Raw genomic sequence first — 20,820 nt, forward strand, 5'->3', positions numbered from 1 at the left:
GCTTTTTTTTTTTTTTACTTTTGTGAACTAGGCCGGCCTCTTTACTTATTAAATGAAGCACAGATTATAACATAACAAGTAATTACTCTCAGATTCTGCAAATATACAATTTATTCTGCGTTGGCCACACTTGTCCTCATGAGGCGTGGATGTTTATGTTAAATGTCAGTGCTTTCCTGAAAATATTCACTACACTTCATGAGAAATTAATTTTATTCATGATTAATTCATCTGTGATTGTTTTAGTCTTTAAATCACTCAGCAGCCATGCAACCACTCTACATGCTTAATCTAATCACATGCATTTAAAGGAATAATGATTTGTTTATTTCCCTTTTAACGTAAGCATTTTAAATCCTCATTTTTTTAAAAAAACAAGATGTCAGTCATCCCTCTTTGTCCTGTCTGTTTGGCTGAACACGGCAGTGACATCACAGATTGGGCGTCAGGACGAACTATTCTCTCTCCTCCCAGGGTGCAATGTACTACTGCAAAAAAACAGGGTGCAAAAACTATTGAAATGAGCAAAATAAAGTGACTGGTTTCTGGGCAGATAACACTCGGAAGTACAGTATGTTACCTTTAGTTTAAGGTGAGAACATGTATGTGCTGTTGGGAGGCTGTGGAGCTGGTTTAAGGCGTGAGGAACACAGTCTATAGTGAAAATATGGTAATGATCAAGTGCACTGTAGTCTTACAAATTCAGCCCAGTTGCCTTTGAGTTACTACAAGATAGAAAATGACCTAGATGCTACATGGACGTGACAGTATGTATGCAATAAAATGACATTTGAACATGTTTCAGGCGTGTCGATGATAGTAATTACAGGAATGTGATCACATTTGAGATTACTCAGATTAATTCAGTGTCTGATCTGGAACATTTTCTCCTCTCATGAGGCTGTCAAAGAAAGAAAAGTCAAATCTAAAGGTTAATTTTCAGTGTTTAGTGGTGGATAGGATTGGTTAAAAAATGTGTCCAAGCTGTCCCTTTAAGAGGATGAGCTGACACTGTCCTTTGCCTATTTTAAGAAAACATTTTGCCTGAATACACACACATTTACAACATTAACTAAATTACAGCTCATAACAACTGCAAATTGCTCCTTGAAGCCATGCCCACCCTGCATAATGACTCATGTTGTGTATTTTAGTGTGATATGTGTCTAACATGCAAACACTACTTTAAACATGGGCCTGAAAATCATTTAAAGTCACAAAAAAATTGCAATGCATACATCCTGCTTCAGTTTCCACAATGACAAAACATAAAAAATGAGTGTATGATCTATTTATTCAAACATCTCAGAAGCACAGACAGGTGATTACCAAGTAAAAGAGACTTAATCACAAACCATACTGCAATAATACATGAGACATGCAAATATTTAAGAGCTGGAAAGAAGAAGTCAAGTTTTAAATAAAATAAGTAGGCTACAGTACCACCAGTCCTTGAATAGCAAGTGTATCAAAGCGACAAGATACCTGATCTGATTCACAATGATTCAGGGAACAATCCGTCAGAATAAAAGGCTGAACAAAAGAAGGAAGACAGACAGAGAGGAAGGACATCTAGCAGTTTGCCTGGCTGCCTCAGAAATAGCCATACACCGTTCTCATGTGCCCCATATGCTATTATAATACAGTATGATGAAAAATGCCTGCAAGGTAATAAAAAAAATTAAATAAAGAGTGCTTGTTTGACTTACAGGGTGAAACTGGCAGCCTAATATACCCTATAAAAGGATATTAAATTGTCCTGTAGGTGTAGCTACAAAATATCCATACGTGTACAGCACATCAGTTCATAATGAACAAAAGAACAATTGTCAAAAATAGTTTTTTCGCCGAGCAGATAGAGAGAGAGAGAGACAGCTGTCCAGCAGAAGAGAGAGGCCAATCCTCTGTGTGGAATATTCCAGTCTGTCAGCGGCGAGCAAAGCTTGAATGGTTGCAACCCACCGGGGAGCTTTTCTCTTTTTCTTTTTTTTTTTATTATTGCCAAATGCCTATAAATAACCTCACTGACGGATTACATTAGATAGATTGAACGCAAGAAATGTTTCACCTCTGTTGCACACATAGAACCTTCTTCACAGTTGCACAGAGAGGAGGAGGAGGAGGAGGTGGTGGGTGGGGGTGGGTTGGTTGGTCGGTTGCAGCAGGGTTGCAAGAGAGAGGAATGTGTTTACAGGCACATGATCTGCAAATGGAGGATCGTGCGCACTTGGAAAAACCGGATCTAGGAGTGGATAACAAGAAAAGCAGGCCTCTGACACGCCACACTGGCCTTAAACGCACGCAAATATAGACCCTCCTCTGTCTACTTTTAACTCCCTCCACCGAACAAAACATATAATCGCGTTTCATTTATTTTATCTGATCTAAAGAATTCAAAAAAATAGATACTAATTGTGATCCCGACAGTCTTTTGTTAGGAGAAAGAGAACAGCCGCGGAAGCCGCATTGCACCCCGCGGTGTTATTTTCACCCAGATACAGAACAACAGGGCTTAATGCGGAGGATTCCTGATGACCTTATATGGCAGTGTGGGGGGTACAAGCAGCACAGCGACACGTTGGAGCTGTCATGGCAACCGTCCAAAGGCTCTCGGATTACCGCCGTTGCCAAGGGCGAGTCAGCCCCAGCAACTGACTTGTACACGCAAACTTAGTAACGTTTCCGTCTTTTACGGGGCTTATTTTCCTTTCATAATTATTGGTACACATATTCCGAGTAAAATCACCTCCCCCCGTGTGTCCGTCGGTGTATAAATACTTCCTGTTGAATCATCGAGAAACGTCCACGGAAAGAAAAAAAAAAAAAAACCTCCCTCGAGCGAGCGAGCGAGCCTCACCCAGTTATGGCGCAGCAAGATTTCACAGCACAGTGCTCTCCTTTGTCTGTAAAGAAGCCATTTTGAGACAGGAGAACAGCAGAGAAACCATTGAACAAGTGACAAGTGTAGCCTACATATCACCAAAAGGGTCTTTTTTTTGTTTTTGGGACTGAAATAAGCTACAAGATTTCTCCCCATAAGATTACTTTGCTTTCGTTTAAGACTTTGGATTACATGTTTTGAATGCCAACTGTAAGTTTGCAATATCAATCAAATAAAATAAAAATAAAATAGCCAGTTACAGTTTACAAAAGTCTGATAACGTTTTAAACCACGGTTATTGTTCATATTGTCTGTCCTCTATTCTGCAAATACTTACACGTAGAAATATAAATATAGAAGATAAAGTGAAATAGCTCAAAAAAATCCATTACCTTTTTCAAAAACAACATTTCCTTGTTTTTTTTTTATGTGATGTAGCTCAGTTAGAAAATGTCGAAATGGAAGAGGTTATACTTGACTGCAATCCTGTCTTCAAGCAGAGAGAGAGAGAGGAGATGGTTTGCATATTGCCCACACAGATGATGCTTGAAGATGCATATGCGCTGGCTGAGAGGCAATGCCTTACCACTGATCAAAAAAAGTTTTCAAAAGAGCTCTTATCTGTCGTGCTAATGGATTCCTTCCTTTTCAGGAGACGATTTCCCACCCCTTATTAATGCCATTATTAGAGGATCCGAAGATGGAGCTGAAAATATTCCTCCTGCCCCTGCGTTTAGGCCTGTTAACTGCATTTCACCAAAGTGCTGAGGTAAATATTTTCACCATCAAGAGTTTTCCCTCCATCTGTTTCCTCTTAAGTATGAAAGTCTAGTTTTTTAACCGTTTTGAAACTGTAAAAAAAAAAAAAAAAGAAAGAAAGAAAGATAAAGACTACCTGACTGGGCTTCTGTAGAAATTTAAATATGCCCTTGAAGCAAGGTCAAGCCGACAGTTTACACTTTGGACGGCGTTTGGTTCTTTTTAAATGGACAGCACAAACCTAATGCGTGCTTGAAAGTTGTCTCCACAGTTGTAGGTAGGGTACAACACAAGCCATCAGGGTGTTTAGCGTTGCTGTTGTGAGGAGGAGAGTGTTTAAAGTCATTAATCAGAGCAAATGGGTTATCAATCAACAGTCAAAATTACAGGCAGCACATTAACTATTTTGCAAAAAAAAAGAAAGGGAAAAAAAAGGCCATTAGTTTCCCATGGCCTGCTTTTTTTTGTCACTTGAGGAGCAGTGGTATATAACCTGTACTGTAGGCTGTATAGCCTATTTATATGTCAGCATGCCAGTGAACATATAGAATTAAAGTTGGCTAGTACAGAAAATGTCTATGTGATAAAAAATAATGATCAATAGATAAAACTGACAGAAAAACACTTTTAATAACAGTAACTGCATGCCTCACATTTTTTTTACATTTACTGAATTACCAAAACTGTTAAATTATTATAAAAGAGTTTAACTTACTCATTGCTACTCATATCCTACAAGGCCATAAAGTGCAATGCCAACAATCAGCCATCACACTGACACTTTAACTGGGTTGTTTTTCTCTCCCTCTCTAATTCAACATCTCCATACAGCTGTTTATTCACAACATTTTGGTTTTCTTTTCACTTAAGAAATATAAATACTATTATATGGGTGTGCCATGACCTAGTTAAGACAAAGATGGATTCCAGGCAGAGGAAAAAAGGCTCAAAATGCCAACAGAGTATTACATCCAGCACATTCTCTTCCTTCTTCTCAATCCTTTAAAAGGAGGAATCATAGTTTTATCATAGTCCGTGAGAGATGAGGAAATCAAGTGTAAGATCCCTTTTGGAACAAAGGAAACCCATATAGGCCATTGAGTCCTGTTTTTAAGGAAAATGGCTGCCGAGAGCTCTCGGCCCCCTCTCTCTGCTCTCTGTTGAAGGACTCCTGAGCCGTGCTTCTAATAGCAGACAGCTCCTGCTGCTGCTGCGCTCTGATTGGCTCGCCGAGCTGCTGCTGTTAACCAGCCAATTGCCCGATCACTGCAAAAAAAAAAAAAAAACAACACACACACACACACCAGGGCAATGTCAAACAAAAATCCAGTTTGTTCGACGAGATACACTTTACCGAAAACAAAAACAAAAAAAAGTGTGTAAAAGTATTTAAAAAAAAAAAAAAAAAAAAAAAAAAAAGCTCCGGTTGTTTCAGTTGTTGTGAAGGAGCGAGTATCCACGCACGCGGCACTAGTTTGTCTGGATTAACCGACAAGAAGAGAACGACACCGGAACAAACCGCCGCATTCCAACGGTTACAAACGTTAGCTCGAATGCTAAAATTCGACCGTTTGTTTTCACATTAAAACACTCTCCCGCTCTTCACATTAGCAGTCAACAGCAGAGCGGAGTCTCCATTTTGTTGTTTGTTTCCTTTTTCAAATACAGATAAAATAAAAAAAACATATTTGACCGCAGTTCTGTACAAAAAAAAAAAAAAAAAACCTGCGAGCGAGTCTAATTTTTTTATTTGCCTTTTTTTTTTTCCTTCAGCGGCAGTTATTGAAGATATTGCCCCCCTGTGTCTAGCTTGTGTTTGGCCATTTGGGTAAATGCAAGCGGCAGATTCCACACGAAATAATATGGCGATTTAGCGACATAAACGCCAAAAAGCCGGCACGTAATAACCTCCTACGTGTGTACGCGGGTTACTATATTTGTTTTCTGTATATAACGCGACGGTTTGATTAAACGAGCGGTGGAAACAGACGTGAGCTCGTAGCGAAAGTGCATCGGAGGTGGGCAAAGCCGAGCGGTGTATTGTGGGAGAGACAGGAGCTACAGACCAGAGGCACACAATATGTGTTGGCTCTCGCTGAAAAGGAGGCAGTATTCTTCAAGCTAAATCATGTAATGTAAGCGGGCGAAAGGAAAAGGCGATTTTTCATCAATTAAAAGAAAAAATCACACGACGGGACGAACCATGTCCAAGCCGGGCGAGAGAAACAGATTGAACGAGGACCATGGCAGAAAGCAGAGTTCAAGTAAGCTTGTTCTTTTTTTCCTCTTTCTCCAGCCCTCCTAATGCCTGTTTTCCGTAACTGGGATATACGCTAGATCCCGTTTTTTCGCTCCCTCACTTGGGTTCACCCCCTCTGCCACCTAAAGTCATGCATCTGTAACGTTTTGGCTCTCTTGGAAGAAAGTGTTGAGGAGAGAGAGGGGGGGTGCTGGTAACGGGACCGTGTTTTAGTTAGCGCTGCCTGCCTCAACGATAGCTCTCCTCTCCTTGTCGTTTCAGGTTTGGCGAACGGCATGGACAGTCATCCCGTCTGCGGCTCGGCGGAGAAGCGGAGTCACCACTGGAGAAGTTACAAGTTGATTATCGACCCGGCGCTGAAGAAGGGATCACACAAACTGTATCGCTACGATGGACAGACTTTCAACATGCCCGTAAGTGGACCGCCTTTGACGGGCGGCGAAACGGGGCTACAATAGTAACCGAGTAGCCGACCTCCATGATGGGTTACAATGTGGCCGTGTTGCCGTGGCCGTGCCACGGGCATGCTCCAGCATCTCGGACGGTGTTTTGTTTTTCCCTCCGGAGGTGTTGGATGTGAATCGTCCCGTTTGCGCAAAAACTACTTTGCAACAAGTTCTGCTCACATGTGAAGTTGTGAATGGGATGGATAACAGTGTTGTGCACCCCCTCCTCCTCCCCTCCTCTCCTCCTCTCCTCTCCTACAGAACCCTGGGATACCGCCGGTGGACATCGTCCGAGACCCGAGGATCGGTCGTCTGTGGACTAAATACAAAGAGACGGACCTACCGGTGCCCAAATTTAAGGTATACCCTCTTTCATTTGAGAGAAGAGGGGCTGTCAAAAGTTGCAGACACACCCCCCTCACTCATCTTTGGGATGTGGAGTGAAAGTATGATAGTTGGACGCCGAATTAATCTGAATCGGATGCATGCAAAGAGCCGATTGGATTTGCATGTTCATAATTACTACTATCCGGACACTGCTGTTCTTATCCGACCCCACATGGTGCAACATTAACCGCTCTTTTAACATTTAACTCCGTCTCCTTCTTCTTTCCCTCCAGATCGATGAGTGTTACATCGGCCCCGTGCCTCCAAAGGAGGTGACATTCGCCAAGCTGAACGACAACATCAGGGAAGGATTTCTTACCGACATGTGCAAAAAATTCGGAGAAATCGAGGAGGTGGAGATCTTGTACAATCCGAAGAACAAAAAGCACTTGGGGATTGCCAAAGTTGTTTTTGAGAGCGTGAAAGCCGCCAAAGTGGCCGTGCAGTCGCTCCACGAGACGTCTGTTATGGGAAACATCATCCACGTGGAGCTGGACCCGAAAGGTAAACAAGAGATGCAGCCGTTCAACGACAACAAACGTGTAACCTACATTAATGCTACGATCCGGTGAGCTCTGTTAGCAAAGAAAACAATACTTAAAAAATGTGAAACGCATGCCTTGGCTGTCACGTGTGTAAATTTACGTTTGCGTTGCCTGGTAACCTGGGGTAATTGAATTTCATTGAATGTTGGCCTTGCTCCCATAAGCCCAGAGCTGAGGGTGCTGTGTACTCCCACTGTGCATAATTTCAGCCTTGTAAACAAACACAAACCAATCTGTCAGAGTCGACTACCCCTTCAGATCATCCACGTTGAGTCACATTTGAACAGAAAATTAAAAAATTAAGGTAGTTTATCCATCAGTAACACTGTTACAATGCAACTTTAATTCATATCAAGACAGTCTTTTTTTATTATTTGATTGTTTAATTCTTGTTTAATTACAATACATGCGCTGTGTTCTTGAATTATTTCCATGTATTTTGAGTGAGTTTTGCATTTTGTGCCGCACATGTTTAGTCTTTAAATACTTTGCCCCGTGTTATTATTACATCTATCCATCTTGTAATGTGTCTGATGACTATATGTACATCAGTATTTATTATTGCACAACATAATTGAGTTTCACCGTTAACAATGCATATACATATGTGTTTTGTAAAGCTAGTATACTGTGTTTCGGTCTCTACAAATGCTTAGATTCGAGTATATCTAGCCGCTGTTATTTGAAGTCGTGCCACATTAGTTTTAATAAATCCCTCTGGCATTGAGCCTGCTTTATAGGCTTGGCATCAGACCCACATATGTTTACCATTCTGCAGGTGAGAATCGCCTCAGGTACTTCCAGCTCCTGATGAATGGCAGCTACACCCCGAAGACTCTGCCTGTCGGTGGAGAGGAGGCCAGGGAAGTTTCCCCTCGCAGCCTGGCAGAAGCCTTACTGGTAAGGCTTGTTTATTCATGTTCATGGGTGTGGGGTTGTGTAAAATCAGTCCCTTAGCTGTGACAGTAGCAGTTAGATAATATGATTTTAGTACAACCTCTACAACAGTTGGTGAACTGTAGCGTTACTTTGTCGCTATAAACCGACTTGCCCGATCTAAGCCGACATCCTTATCTGTAATCCATTTTATCAGTGCAGCAGGTGGTCGAGTAGAGCAGAGGAAATGTTATCCAGACCCTTGCCTGTGGACTGAAAATCACAAAGCTCATTGAAACGTGCACTTTGGCCTTGTGGCATGAGATGGCCCAGACATTGTGTCCAGATACTCTGAGACACTGTTGCTCTTCGCAAGTGTAAACAGTAAAGTGAGTCATCTTGTAGCACAACCTTACAACCTAAAGACCTTCTCAACAAAATGTCGGGGGTCTTAAGTTTGTTTGGGATGTGATTGTATCATTGTGACACCTTGAGTCATCCTGGTTTCTGTTTGTGTCCTTTTCAGGCCTGCGAGCCCATCCGCAGGTTGTCGGAGAGCAGCGTGTCAGCTGTTGGAGGTACACTGCCGCCCAGCAGCTCCACCACTCCTCTGTCCCTTGAGACGGGTTACTCCAGCCTAAGGCAGGACACACCACAATCCCAGGGAACCCCTCATACCCCGCGGCAGACGGGTACGCCATTCTCTCAAGACTCCAATTTCTCTAGTCGGCAGTCAACGCCCGCGTACCAGTCGAGCCGGCCCGAGAGCTCCGGAAGTTACAAATCTCGGAGGCACGAGAGTAAGTTCCAGGATGCGTACAACCGCAGACCGGAGAGGCCTCAGTACCGCAGCAACATGTACCGAAGCACGACGTCCGAACAAGCTCCCTTCAAACAGCACCAACTCACCCCACCCGAACCTCCGCCATCCACCCCGTCTTTCACGTACACAGCGCCTCCCCCTGCTACGCCCAACTTCAAGTCGGCCTTCTCGCCCTACCAGGCTCCCCTGCCCCCTGCGTTCCCCCCGTCAGAGCCAGCTTTCCATCACTCGACCCAAAGGGAGGGTGAGTACCTCCGACCGCCGCAGCCGCCTCTGGCAGCTGCCACTGACTTTTTACCCGTTAAGGACAGGCCAGAAACTCCTCCGATCCCAGAGCCACCACCGGAGCCCGTGGCTCATCCAACAACCCCTCCTCCACAAACGCCAGAGCACTGCCCTTCACCCGGCTCCCCCGCACTGGATCCAGAGCGAAATAGCCTGGATTCCCGCATCGAGATGCTCCTCAAGGAGAAAAGGACAAAACTGCTGCCGTTCCTGGAGGAGCGAGACTCAGACACTGAAGTGCGAATGGAGGGAAGTCCGATTTCCTCTTCGTCCTCTCAGCTATCCCCAATCCCCCCTTACACAAGCGGCTCCCAAGGTGGCCAGCAAAATTCCCGTCCTTCTAGCACAGGCTTGGAGGACATCAGTCCGACCCCACTGCCAGACTCGGAAGATGAAGAGCCAATTCCCGGAACTGCCTCCTTGCTCAAGAGGATCAGCTCTCCTGTTCAGGAGAAGATGAGCAACAGTGACCTCAAAGACGGACATTTTCGAGGCCACACTCCCACTGATAAAATGGACACGGTAAGACAAAGATGTTTGCATGTTTTAAAATAAGAAATATACATATTTCTATATGTTAAACTGGCGCCGCAACGTGCCACATGTAAGCCAAAATGAGCAGTTATCAGCAGCCTTTGATGGGCTGATAGTAGCACGCTGCCGATGTTTACTCACAGCTGTGAGCAACGGTTACACGAGGGACGCAGGAAGTGAAGTCTAGTTTCAGTGCAGGCTGGTTGTAGTAGACTTTCCCTTTTGCCTCGCAACAGGTTGAAGGTACAGCAAGAAAGGGTGTCTGCTGTTTAATATGTGCAAAGAAATGAAACGACATTAAAATGACTTTGTCGGAGGACTGCCTCGTTTAAAAAAAGGTGCATTTCTTAGCACAGCGGTCTCTGGATAAACAAATGGAGGATATAAACTTCTCTTGTCAGCTGCAGGTGAAACTTTTGAGTGGTGAATGAACGTTTTAGACGAATAACTCGCAGCCCCACAAATACCTTCACATTCATATGAAGTTGATCTCCTTGTTTGAAGTCACAGTAACACCATCTGGCCTGTGTTGTTGTATTTCTGCACTATGCGCTGCGCTTTGAAAGGAGAAATAAGAGCCGCTCTGCTGTTGGGGAATTGAACACTCTTGTTTCCTCTTTCTAACACTCACCACACACTCACACACACACACACACACACACACACACACACACAGAGGAAAACACAGTTTGGCTGTTGGCCCCATTCAGCACCTCACTTCCTGGTTTTGCTAAGCATGACGGTCAGGATTGGCCACAGCGTCTCATGTCTCACATTTCAAGTTATCACAAAGCGAGCACTGCAAACAGGTCATTTGGGTAACGATGCCACTCCCATGCTGAGTTCATTCTATTTAGTTTCCTTTCTGCAACAGCCGGGACAGAGATTCTTTTATAGTAAACAGCAGGGAAGTCTTGCACAAAGTCTTGCATTCATATTATCTGCTATGGTTTTTAGGCATAAACGGTTTGATGCCTTGAGCAAACAGCGCTGTTTGGAAACACGCTGACCAGCGACATGGGTCAGTTGTGTTTGGCCGTGCTAGTACGAATACTAAACTTTGAACTCAGACCGGCCCATAAATCATCTGCTGCTCTTATTTTGTATAACTCAGTGGGTATCAAACCTCCAGTACATTTTGGAATTGACCAAACTGTGTCCAACCTAAAGTGTTTTTAATTATTCTTTGATCAGATATTTAGTGATTTTTAAAGTTCTTGTAGGGCTGTTTGTTTTAAACATTTAACATTTGAGAGCTTCTTTTGTATTTTTCAAAGTAAGATATCCCAGAATAAATTGTATTAGAACTATTATTACAATTATTATTATTAAAAAGCAAAAGGTGCACAAATACACTTACTGTCTCTTTTTCCTGAGCTTTTTGACCTCATCTCAAAGTATTCAGAAGTACATGGTGTTTGCTCAGTTGTCATGGAGATGAGAGAGGCAGAGAATTGTACCTGTGCATCCTGTGAAATTAATGTTGACCTCGCATGGTCCTGACAACGCTGTCCCTGTCCTTGCAGAGTCATCAGTCGTCAGGAGAGGACATGGAAATCTCTGACGACGAGATGCCGGGGACTCCGATCACCGGTGGGGACTGTGGCAAAGGCATTGTCATGAATTCCGCCGTGTCCCCGATGCAGACCATTTCCATCCCTCCCCCCGGCTTCCCCCCTCTCCCACACCAGGCCGGCTTCGCGATCCCACACCACCACCTGCCCCCTCACTCTGCCGTCCCGGGTCATCACGCTCACCTGGCCGCTCATCCCGGAGTGCCTCCGCATCTGCTGCCACACATGAGTCCCTTCACTCACAGCATGATGCCGCTGATGCAAATGGAGCTGATGAACTGCTTACAGTGGGAGCAGTGGAGCACCGTCCCCATGTCCTTCCAGATGCAGCAGCAGATGCTAAGTCGCATAGCTCAGACCAGAGGGCCCTATCCTTATCCACATTTTATGGACAGTGGTGCGACCGGGCCTTTCGGGGGACCCTACGCGCCTCTGTCCATGGGTGCAACGCCTGCTGGCGGCGCAGGAGCACCAGGACAACAGTGGCAGCCCAGTATACCAAAGTTCAACCCTACTGTTCCTCCTCCTGGATACGAGACTAAAAAGGAGGATCCCCACAAGGCCACCGTTGACGGTGTGCTGCTGGTTATCGTCAAAGAGCTGAAGGCCATCATGAAGAGGGACCTCAACCGCAAAATGGTGGAGGTGGTGGCTTTTAGAGCCTTTGATGAGTGGTGGGATAAGAAGGAGCGCTCAGCAAAGGTAAGTTATTCATCTCAGCTTCCGAGACACAAAAACAGCGTTAGTTACAGAAGCACGAAACAACCTCTGCACGTAGTTTCAGTTCATCTCACAAGAAACCTGCATTATTAAACTGATTTTGACAGCTGTTTGACGGAAGGAATTGTGGTTGTGTTGCTGTGATGAATAGTGGTGAAAAGACGATTCAATTAATCAAGTAAATTAAACAACAATTTTGATTATCATTGTTGATTAATTGATTTGATTCTGGTTCCAGATGTTTTATATCATGTTGATTTAACATCTTTTGAGTTTTGAACAGTTAATTGGACAAAACAAAGTTCAGACATTTCCTTTGACTCCTCTTAACGATTAATCAACCACATGGATATGATCAGTCACAAAAAGCTCTGATGGGTGACCCTTCTCTGTTGTTCAGTGTAGATACATTAGTTTAATAAAATAACCACCTGGTATTAAACACCATATTGTTTTGTTTCCCAGGCGACTTTGACTCCAGTGAAGGGTACAGAGGGGAAGGAAGAAGAAAGACCCAAACCCAAAGAGACGATGGGTTCAAGTCTGCTGGAGAACTGGAACAAGGGAGAGGGGCTGGGCTACGAGGGGATGGGCCTGGGAATCGGTTTGCGGGGAGCCATCCGCCTCCCGTCCTTCAAGGTAAACCTTTTAAACGTGTCTTTTAGTAAACACGGACAAACAGTTTCTTATATTCTCTACCAGTTGCTCCGCCGGTTGGTGTTTAAATGGTTGCATGCTGTGTTCAGGTAAAAAGGAAGGACCCACCTGAGGCTGCATCGGCAGGGGACAACAAACGTGCCCGACCTTCAACTCCGGTGGACGACGAGCTGGAGGATGAAGGTAACCCTCTACTATGAACACAGCAGACTATACGCTCATTGGTTTGCCCAGCAGCTCATTTATCTTCCACCTCTCGGTTCTTTTCTGTCAGACCGGGATCGAGACCCGGCTGAGCTCCCTTCGGACGATTCCAAAATAGACGCAGACGGTACATCAGCGAAGCGACGGCACTCACGGCCACATGCACTGGACAGCGAAGGAGAGGAGGAGGAGGCGGACACCTCAGGGAAGGAGGAAGAGTCGTTGTCGGACAGAGAAGAAGAGCCTGATGAAATAGAGGTGACCGATGGGCTGTCAGGCAAAGTAAGCCCTTTTTAAAACACCTTTTAACTGTGTTTGTATCTTTCACGTGGTGCACTCTGAATACATTTTTTTTACCTGCGATCATTTTTTAGGAGAGTGGCGACGAGGAGGGTGATGATGAAGACGAGGGAGACTCATCCAGTGAGAGCGCCTCGTCGGATTCCTCTGATGACGGTACTTTAAATATCAGACAGCAACAGCTGGCAGGTTTTTTCGTCTGTTTCCTGCAATTTATCATTCCCTCGCTTCGTTTCTTGCAGAAGCCGAGAGTTCAGCTTCTTCGAAGGCCAGCTCCGACTCCTCAGGAGAAAGTTCCGAGTCCTCTGAGTACGAGCTAAGCTCGGAAGAGGAAGAGGAGGAGGATGAAGAAGACGTGGTGGCAGGACAAGATGTGGAGGACGAAGGCAAAGAGACCAAGACCTCCTCGTCTTCTTCGTCTTCTTCAAGTTCGTCTTCGGATGAAGAGGAGAGGGAGGCAGAGACTAAAGCACTAAGCCCTCCTGCAAGGACAGTCCCAGAGGATAAGGAGGACCACGGGAGCAGGGAGGAGATCAGCAGCAAGCCCAAACGCAGACCTCCTAGTCCTAAGGAGGAGGTGGAGGACGTAAAGCCGCCGTCACCCAAAGGCATCCCAGGTGAGTGTCTGATCCCTTTTTCTACAGGCGTCATGTTAAAGCATTGATGTTGGTTTAACGAAACAAACGTTTCTTTTCTCATAGTCAAAGAGCCAGACGTCAGCGTGGATGCCAAAATTCTCATCATGAAGTCTGAACCCCAGGATCCCGTAGCAAACCTTCGGCCACCCACCCCGACAGGCGCCCTGCCCGACAGCGACCAGGAGACAAAAGCCAAAGGTAAATCAGAGCCTGAGGAAGTACCCTGCACCCCCGGTCGATTAGCCCCATCCCGCTTAGATGCAAACACACCTGTCCCCAAATCTGCCTCTGCATCTTTAATGCACCTCCCTCTCCCTCCTCATCCGGCAGTAGAAGGTCGTTCCCTCCTTCATCCACCCCCTGGTCCCCTGCCTGACCTCCCTCAGCGATCCAGGCTCCCGACAGACGAGGATATCCCCCGCACGCCGGGCAGGGATCTGATGGGGCGTACCGGAAGTCTGGGTAAGTCCCAGAGCACGGACACGGTGCCCATCACACCGGGTAGCGATGCCCCACTGACGGGCAGCAGCCTGTTGCTTAGCTCCCCTCACATCCCTGGCAGCCCCTTTTCCTACCCCGCACAGTCCCCTGTCCTTAGTGCTGGAGTCCCCCGTACTCCAGGAAGAGACTTAACCTTCACCCCTGTCTTCCCTGACACCACAGCACTAATTCTTAATAGGAAAATATCCTCTGAGAGCTTGGACGATAGACCTGTTTTTAAGGAACCCCCCATCAGTGCCCTACCAAACCAAGCCCTTTCAGCTGGAACAGAGCATTCAGCCAGTGTGCCTGAAGATCTGCCCGCTGGTCTCACTGTAGATGTCCCTGTGCCATCAGATACTGCCCCATCGAAGAGAAAACCCGGACGACCCAAAGGCAAAAAGACCCCAGCTGTCTCTGTAGGCGATGAGTCTTTGGAGTTCTCATCTGAGTCCACACTGCTGCCTCACAACGCACACCTCGCTGATCTATCCATGCAAAGGCTGTCTGCCAAGTCCCCCAACCACCCAAGCCTGGACTTCCGGGAAAGAGAGCTGGAGCCTCAGACGGTCTTGCCAACAGACGACTGCTTCCTGCCCTACGAAGAAGAGGCGCCCGTGGCCGTGAAGCCTACACGGAGGCCGAGGCGAGGCTGGGAGGAGTTGCTGCTGGGCAGCCTGTCCCCGGTCACCTCGCCTCCACGGCCGTACTTCTCCCCGCGCACCGACTTTGAAGAGATGACCATCCTGTACGACATCTGGAACGAAGGCATCGACGAGGAGGACATGCGTCTTCTGCAGATCACCTATGACAAGATGCTCCAGCAGGACAACGGCAACGACTGGCTCAACGACACGCTCTGGGTCAACCATCCTCATATCCTTTACCACGTAACTTTAAATGATTTACACCAAGTGTTATCAATAATATTAATCTTTACGCATGTGTCACTCTTCAAAACAAAGGTATGCACACAAAACAATATAATAATACATTTATTTTCAGTTGTTTTGGTGTGTGTCTCAAATAGCAGCTCCCTCTGGTGGTCGAAATGAGGAACTTTTTGGCTTGTATTGATAATCTGTTGAGCCTCCAGAAGTATTTTGGTATCTCAGCTGTGGTTCGAGGCTGTTTAAGTTTCTTCCTTGACTCTGCTGCACCTACCAACATTCCTGGCGTGAAGAAGAAGAGAAGGGACGACGGCATGAGGGATCACATGACCGGCTGCGCCCGAAGCGAAGGATACTACAAGATCGACAAGAAGGACAAGATCAAGTATCTTCAGAGCACAAAACTGCAGTCAGAGGAGCCTCCGGTCGACACACAGGTGGGCTACAGGGAACAGGTTGTGATGTTCGACTTCTTTGTGAACTCTCGCTGATCACACCTAACTCTTCATCTTCTCTCTGCAGGGTATGAGTATTCCTGCACAGGTCCACGCCTCTACCAGAGCTGGCTCGGAGCGGCGGTCGGAGCAGCGACGTTTACTGTCCTCGTTCGCATGTGACAGTGACCTGCTGAAGTTCAACCAGCTGAAGGTAAACACACTTTGCCACAGTTGGCAGACAGTCGTCGTTTTTTTCAAGAAGTCAACTTGATTGAACTGACGCTTTGCTCCTTTTTTCTCTCCTCAGTTCCGTAAGAAGAAGATCAGATTCTGCAAGTCACACATCCACGACTGGGGTCTGTTTGCTCAGGAGCCCATTGCTGCTGATGAAATGGTGATCGAGTACGTGGGGCAGAACATCAGACAGGTGAGTGACATCTGACAGTGTTTCTCAAACTTTTTTTACACCACATACCACCTCAAAAATCAGCTGATCAGCTACAGACAGTTCATGCAGGAGGAGGTTTATTCCTAACAGTAAAGGTTATTTATTGTTGACTGGTTGAAGAACTGATCTGGTGATCTCCTGATCTGCACATCTCTTCCTTATAGTTCTTGTTTGGAGCCACGATTGAAGCATTTTTATTTTTTAACCCTCACTTACTATCTCATGTCACATTTGAACTAATCACGGACGTGTGCACACCCTTGTGTGAATAAACATGTCTACGTATCAGGCTGATATTTACACAAGATATTTCAGGAAACAAAACTTTTAATTTTAAATTACATTTGAGCGACCACCTAGTTTAATTTGATTTATAACGATGTTAAATGGTTGTAATTGGACTTCACAGTCTTCAATCCACCAAACTGTTACAGGACAATATACAAAATGGGCATACGTTCGTTTAACACAGATTAATTATGACAAAACAAACGTACCTCACTGGCTGTGCATCGTCTTAAACAAAATAAAGTCTTCAAAGAAAAAAAAAAGTCACTTTAAATGCAGCTTAAAACAAAAATTAGTTCCCACTTTGTGCACAAAACAAATCAAAATTCATGAAATTAATTCTATAAATAATATATGTAACCTGTCCTCCAAGTACAACTACAGGAATATCAATTAGCACCAGTGGTGATAAAGTTTAAGAACCGGTGCTTGAACGAGGTGTCAAGGTTCAAAATGTGAATAGTTTACTGCATATTTATTTATTTGGACCTCCACAAGCCACTACCGAGGTGGAAACTACTTCACACTACTTATGATCATCATAACCGATGAGTAACACGGGAAACTAACTCCGTACAACTGCTTTTTCGTTCAGGAGTACAGGTATACAGCCAAACTCTGACTCTTGGCCTGTCATAAAAACACATAAGAAATGGTTACAACCAAGAATGGTGGCTCATTTTGCCCATGAGAAAGTCTGACAGTAGAGACTGAGTGTTTTTTTATGTCACAGGAAAAGTTATTGGTTTAATTTTAAAGCTGTCAAAACCTCGAACACACGGACGATCAGGGTAAAAACTGAATATGATTTATGTAGAGAACAAACAAGTTTAATACTATCCAGCCAACCTTTATGATTGATTGAATAATCAAAAAGTCAGCTAAAGACGTTTTTTAAGTGTTCTTTTAAAATAAAGGCAGGTCAACCTTTGTGTTTATATCTGGACTGTGGGACTACCAGGAATGAAGCATCTGAGGATCTCAGGGAGTGAGAGGGCACATAGGGCAATAAAAGTTCAACTAAATAACTCAGGGCACTCTCTGGGCTTTAAAAAGTAATCAGTAAAATCTTAAAATCCACTCTGGTAGCCAGCGTAAGTGAGCTTAAAACTTGTGGTGATGGGAGGACGTTAACATTTCTCAGCTTCTGGAGAGTGGCATGCCAGAAAATAGTTGAAGCAGCACTGCTGTAACAAGTGATTTCATTGGCAGGTGATTGCGGACATGCGGGAGAAGCGCTACGAGGAGGAGGGCATCGGTAGCAGCTACATGTTCCGCGTCGACCACGACACAATCATAGACGCTACCAAGTGTGGCAACTTCGCCCGTTTCATCAACCACAGCTGCAATGTAAGGCGACGTCTGGCTTCAGGCTTTCTGATGACACATACATAAAAACCGAAACAAGAAAACGTGCTAATTGGTTTGTTGTTTTTTCTTTCAGCCCAACTGTTATGCGAAGGTCATCACAGTGGAGTCTCAAAAGAAGATCGTGATCTACTCCAGACAGCCGATTAACGTCAACGAGGAGATCACGTACGACTACAAGTTCCCCATCGAGGACGAGAAGATCCCCTGTTTGTGTGGGGCAGAGAACTGTAGGGGAACGTTGAATTAACGTCCATTTGAGGTCAGTCCTCTCCAGGGTGTAGAAGTACTGTCCTCAAACTTCATTCAAGTTTCTTGCCCCCCCCCCCCGGCCCCCAAGACATGCACGTGTCGAGACCCCGGACGAGGAGGAACCGAAAAAGGAAACCCGCGTAGGTCGTCCGGATAGGGTTCAGCTACCTGTACGGCGCTCTTCACATATTTAACTCTAGATTGTTTACGATTTATGGTGCTCTTGAAATGAAAAACGCATAGTTTTTTATGTCTGCTAGTGACCCAGAATTTATGAAACACTTGACTTGCTGGTGCAGCATTTCCTCCGCGCCTCTCGAGGTCGGTCGGACAGTATTTCAGCATGGTTCCTTCCACAGTTTGACACTTTTTTTTTTTTTAAATCTCCCTCCCCTTGTGTCATTAGTCTCATAAGCTTCACGTACACCACAACGTGGTACAAAAAGAGAAAAACAAACCCAACACAGACTCAACATGTTCAGCTGCTTACTAACGCTGTTGAGATGCACAAGCCCGCCAGGAAAACGCCTCTCTGTAGTGGGGAGGGGAACACGTGGTCGGCACACCTGAGCAAGACGGCAGACGACGCCTGTTTCGGATGGCGGCGACGGCGGCGGCGGAGTTCGCTGCACGCCATGGACTGCAAACCCTGCTTTCTCGCTCCTACCTCCTTGGAAATAAATCAAACTGATCAAAAAAACATTCAACAAAAAAAAAGTAATCCTGCCACAAAATCTGGAATATTTGGACGTCACACCTGCTCTCACCAGCCAACGACGGATCATGCTGCTTCCTCTTAGTTTATGCAAAAAAAAAAAAGTTACAGATGATGTGCAAAATTTGTATTAATGATTTTTCCAGTGTTTTCCAGTTTTGTTTAGGTAGATCTCCTCTGGCTTGATCTTCAAGGAAAAAACAAAAGGACACTATATTTGTTTGTTTGTTTGTGTGTGTGAGTGTGTGATGGAGAGAATTAATCAACATATCTAAGTGTATGTAAATGTGAGCGCACTGCCCCCTGCAGGCCACAGACCAATCATGCAGAGCAAGAAAAATGAGTTCCTGATTTACATCCACCTGGCAGCGTTTTTAGGGGAAAAAGAAAAAAAAACATGTTGTGCCATATGAATGTGTAGCTGTCTTTGTTTAGCCCGAGCAGGCAGGTGACGGTTCGGGACGTCTGTGTTCACATGCATGTACAAAGATGCTGCCTATGTTTTGTTTTGTTTTCACCTCTGTTGGTGTTTTCATGGTGATGTGTCGTCTGTCTCCTCCTCAGCTGTAGCAGTTATTACTCTATTACCAGTGTTCAATGTTTCCCACGAGACAAGAAGTGTTTCTACGACCTCCTCATCCCGCGAGGGTCTTATTATGGAGATGAAAATTATGAATGCACTCGAGGTTTGCTCACGCCCTCTCTTAGCCAATCAGTTGCCCCCTCCCTCCTTCCTTTGTCAAGACCAAGTCAGTCATTGCTTTTCATTCAGTCAGATCGTTTTTTCTTTTTTCACCAGTGATGTTTATATTGTATATGATTACTTGTACAGAAGATCTAAAGCTCTTTTTTTTTTTTTTTTTTTTTTTTTTTTTAAATCTTCACAGGGGTAACACTTTTTAAAAAAACATCTCGCTCTCTCTTTTTTTTTTTAAACGAAAGATTGAATATTTAAAAATATTTTCAGGGATCTGCAAAAGAAATCTGAGGGTTTAAAAGGTTGTTTATTTAAAAAAAAGAAAAAGAAAAAAAAAAAGGTCCACTGCGTATAAGGAAAAAGTCTCCACCTCCCTTTTTGAAAGATTGTTTCTTGTAGAAACGTCTTCATTTTTCTGCCCATTTTGCTTTGTAATCCTAGAACGTGTAAATACTGTAACTGTGAATAACTAAATAAATATATAAATATATATATATTTTTGTTCCCTGGGATTTGCTACACGAACACAGCTCAGAGTATCTATGTAACATATGAGGCGAGCGATGAGCTGGTAGCAGGAAATTCAGCTTGTGTCAAGCTTTGTTTTTTTATTTTCTGTTGTAAATTCTATGAAAAGTTGTTTGCGGTGTGGAGATAATAAAAAAAAAAAGGTGCAGAATCGGCATGAGAAGAGGACGCATCAGCCTGTTTCTCATGTCTATTTATTACACGACAAATGTATGAAAAAGGAAAAAAAATGGAAATAAAGCAATTTTGCATACATCCATAAATTGTGGTTGTTTTTTTCTTCGCAGCGCGATACGAGAGGTGAAGTTAAATTAAAGTGGATTTATTCGGCGATGGATGATCATTTGAAATGCTGAGTTTTCATGAATGGGAACAGTAAGCAGCAGCTGACCGAACAATGACTGACTGTGTCAGGCCAGTTTGATCACGTGATCCACTGTCCTCTGACAAACACAGCCAGTATGCATCGACCAGTACAGTTTATAACAAGATGAGCAGGACGTGTCCAATCACAAAAATCTGATAGATAAATAGATAATATATTGATCCTGAGGCAAATTCAAGCATTCAGTAGCAGCATGAGAGCAAACAAACATTCAAATGAATCTATAAGATAAATATGAATTAAAATTAAAGCTGTGCTAACATCTGTACAAATAGAAAACTATAAAAAGTAAAACATAAATCAGTGTTTTATAGAAATAAGAAATAAAACCACAAATAGAGATAAGTGATAAAAAAAATGTAGATGGACAGAAGCACATTGGGAAGGAAGGTAATAAATAAATAAAATAAATGAGGCCCACACACTCAGATAAATGCTCGAGG

General features: G+C 44.4%; 1 protein-coding gene across 5 annotated transcripts; it reads left to right on the forward strand.

Moving 5' to 3' along the window:
- The first annotated feature begins 412 nt into the window (after positions 1 to 412).
- On the forward strand, positions 413 to 20,249 carry setd1ba (SET domain containing 1B, histone lysine methyltransferase a). Of its 5 annotated transcripts, none has more exons than XM_019278806.2 (19): positions 413 to 5,904; positions 6,162 to 6,313; positions 6,608 to 6,706; positions 6,967 to 7,237; positions 8,057 to 8,178; positions 8,681 to 9,784; positions 11,323 to 12,072; positions 12,556 to 12,729; positions 12,837 to 12,930; positions 13,022 to 13,233; positions 13,326 to 13,407; positions 13,494 to 13,868; positions 13,953 to 14,351; positions 14,727 to 15,245; positions 15,530 to 15,696; positions 15,782 to 15,907; positions 16,004 to 16,123; positions 17,645 to 17,782; positions 17,877 to 20,249. In XM_019278806.2, the coding sequence occupies exons 1-19, from the start codon at positions 5,844 to 5,846 to the stop codon at positions 18,048 to 18,050; spliced, it is 5,139 nt and encodes a 1,712-aa protein (XP_019134351.2). In that variant the 5' UTR covers positions 413 to 5,843; the 3' UTR covers positions 18,051 to 20,249. The 5 variants fall into 5 exon arrangements, with proteins under 5 accessions (XP_019134351.2, XP_019134350.2, XP_019134352.2 ...); XM_019278805.2 differs by having other exon boundaries at positions 13,953 to 14,087; positions 14,220 to 15,245; XM_019278807.2 differs by having other exon boundaries at positions 13,953 to 14,087.
- Positions 20,250 to 20,820: the final 571 nt, after the last annotated feature.

Source organism: Larimichthys crocea, chromosome IX (assembly GCF_000972845.2).
Source record: "Larimichthys crocea isolate SSNF chromosome IX, L_crocea_2.0, whole genome shotgun sequence".
NCBI classification, from domain to species: Eukaryota; Metazoa; Chordata; class Actinopteri; family Sciaenidae; genus Larimichthys; species Larimichthys crocea.

What these genes read in the sequence shown, in the direction of transcription:
- setd1ba (XM_027282003.1), top strand. Translation starts at nt 5,844, where the DNA reads ATGTCCAAGCCGGGCGAGAGAAACAGATTGAACGAGGACCATGGCAGA. An exon ending in TGGCAGAAAGCAGAGTTCAA is followed by an intron (nt 5,905 to 6,161) that starts GTAAGCTTGTTC and finishes TTGTCGTTTCAG; the next exon opens with GTTTGGCGAACGGCATGGAC. An exon ending in TCCGCCTCCCGTCCTTCAAG is followed by an intron (nt 12,730 to 12,836) that starts GTAAACCTTTTA and finishes TGCTGTGTTCAG; the next exon opens with GTAAAAAGGAAGGACCCACC.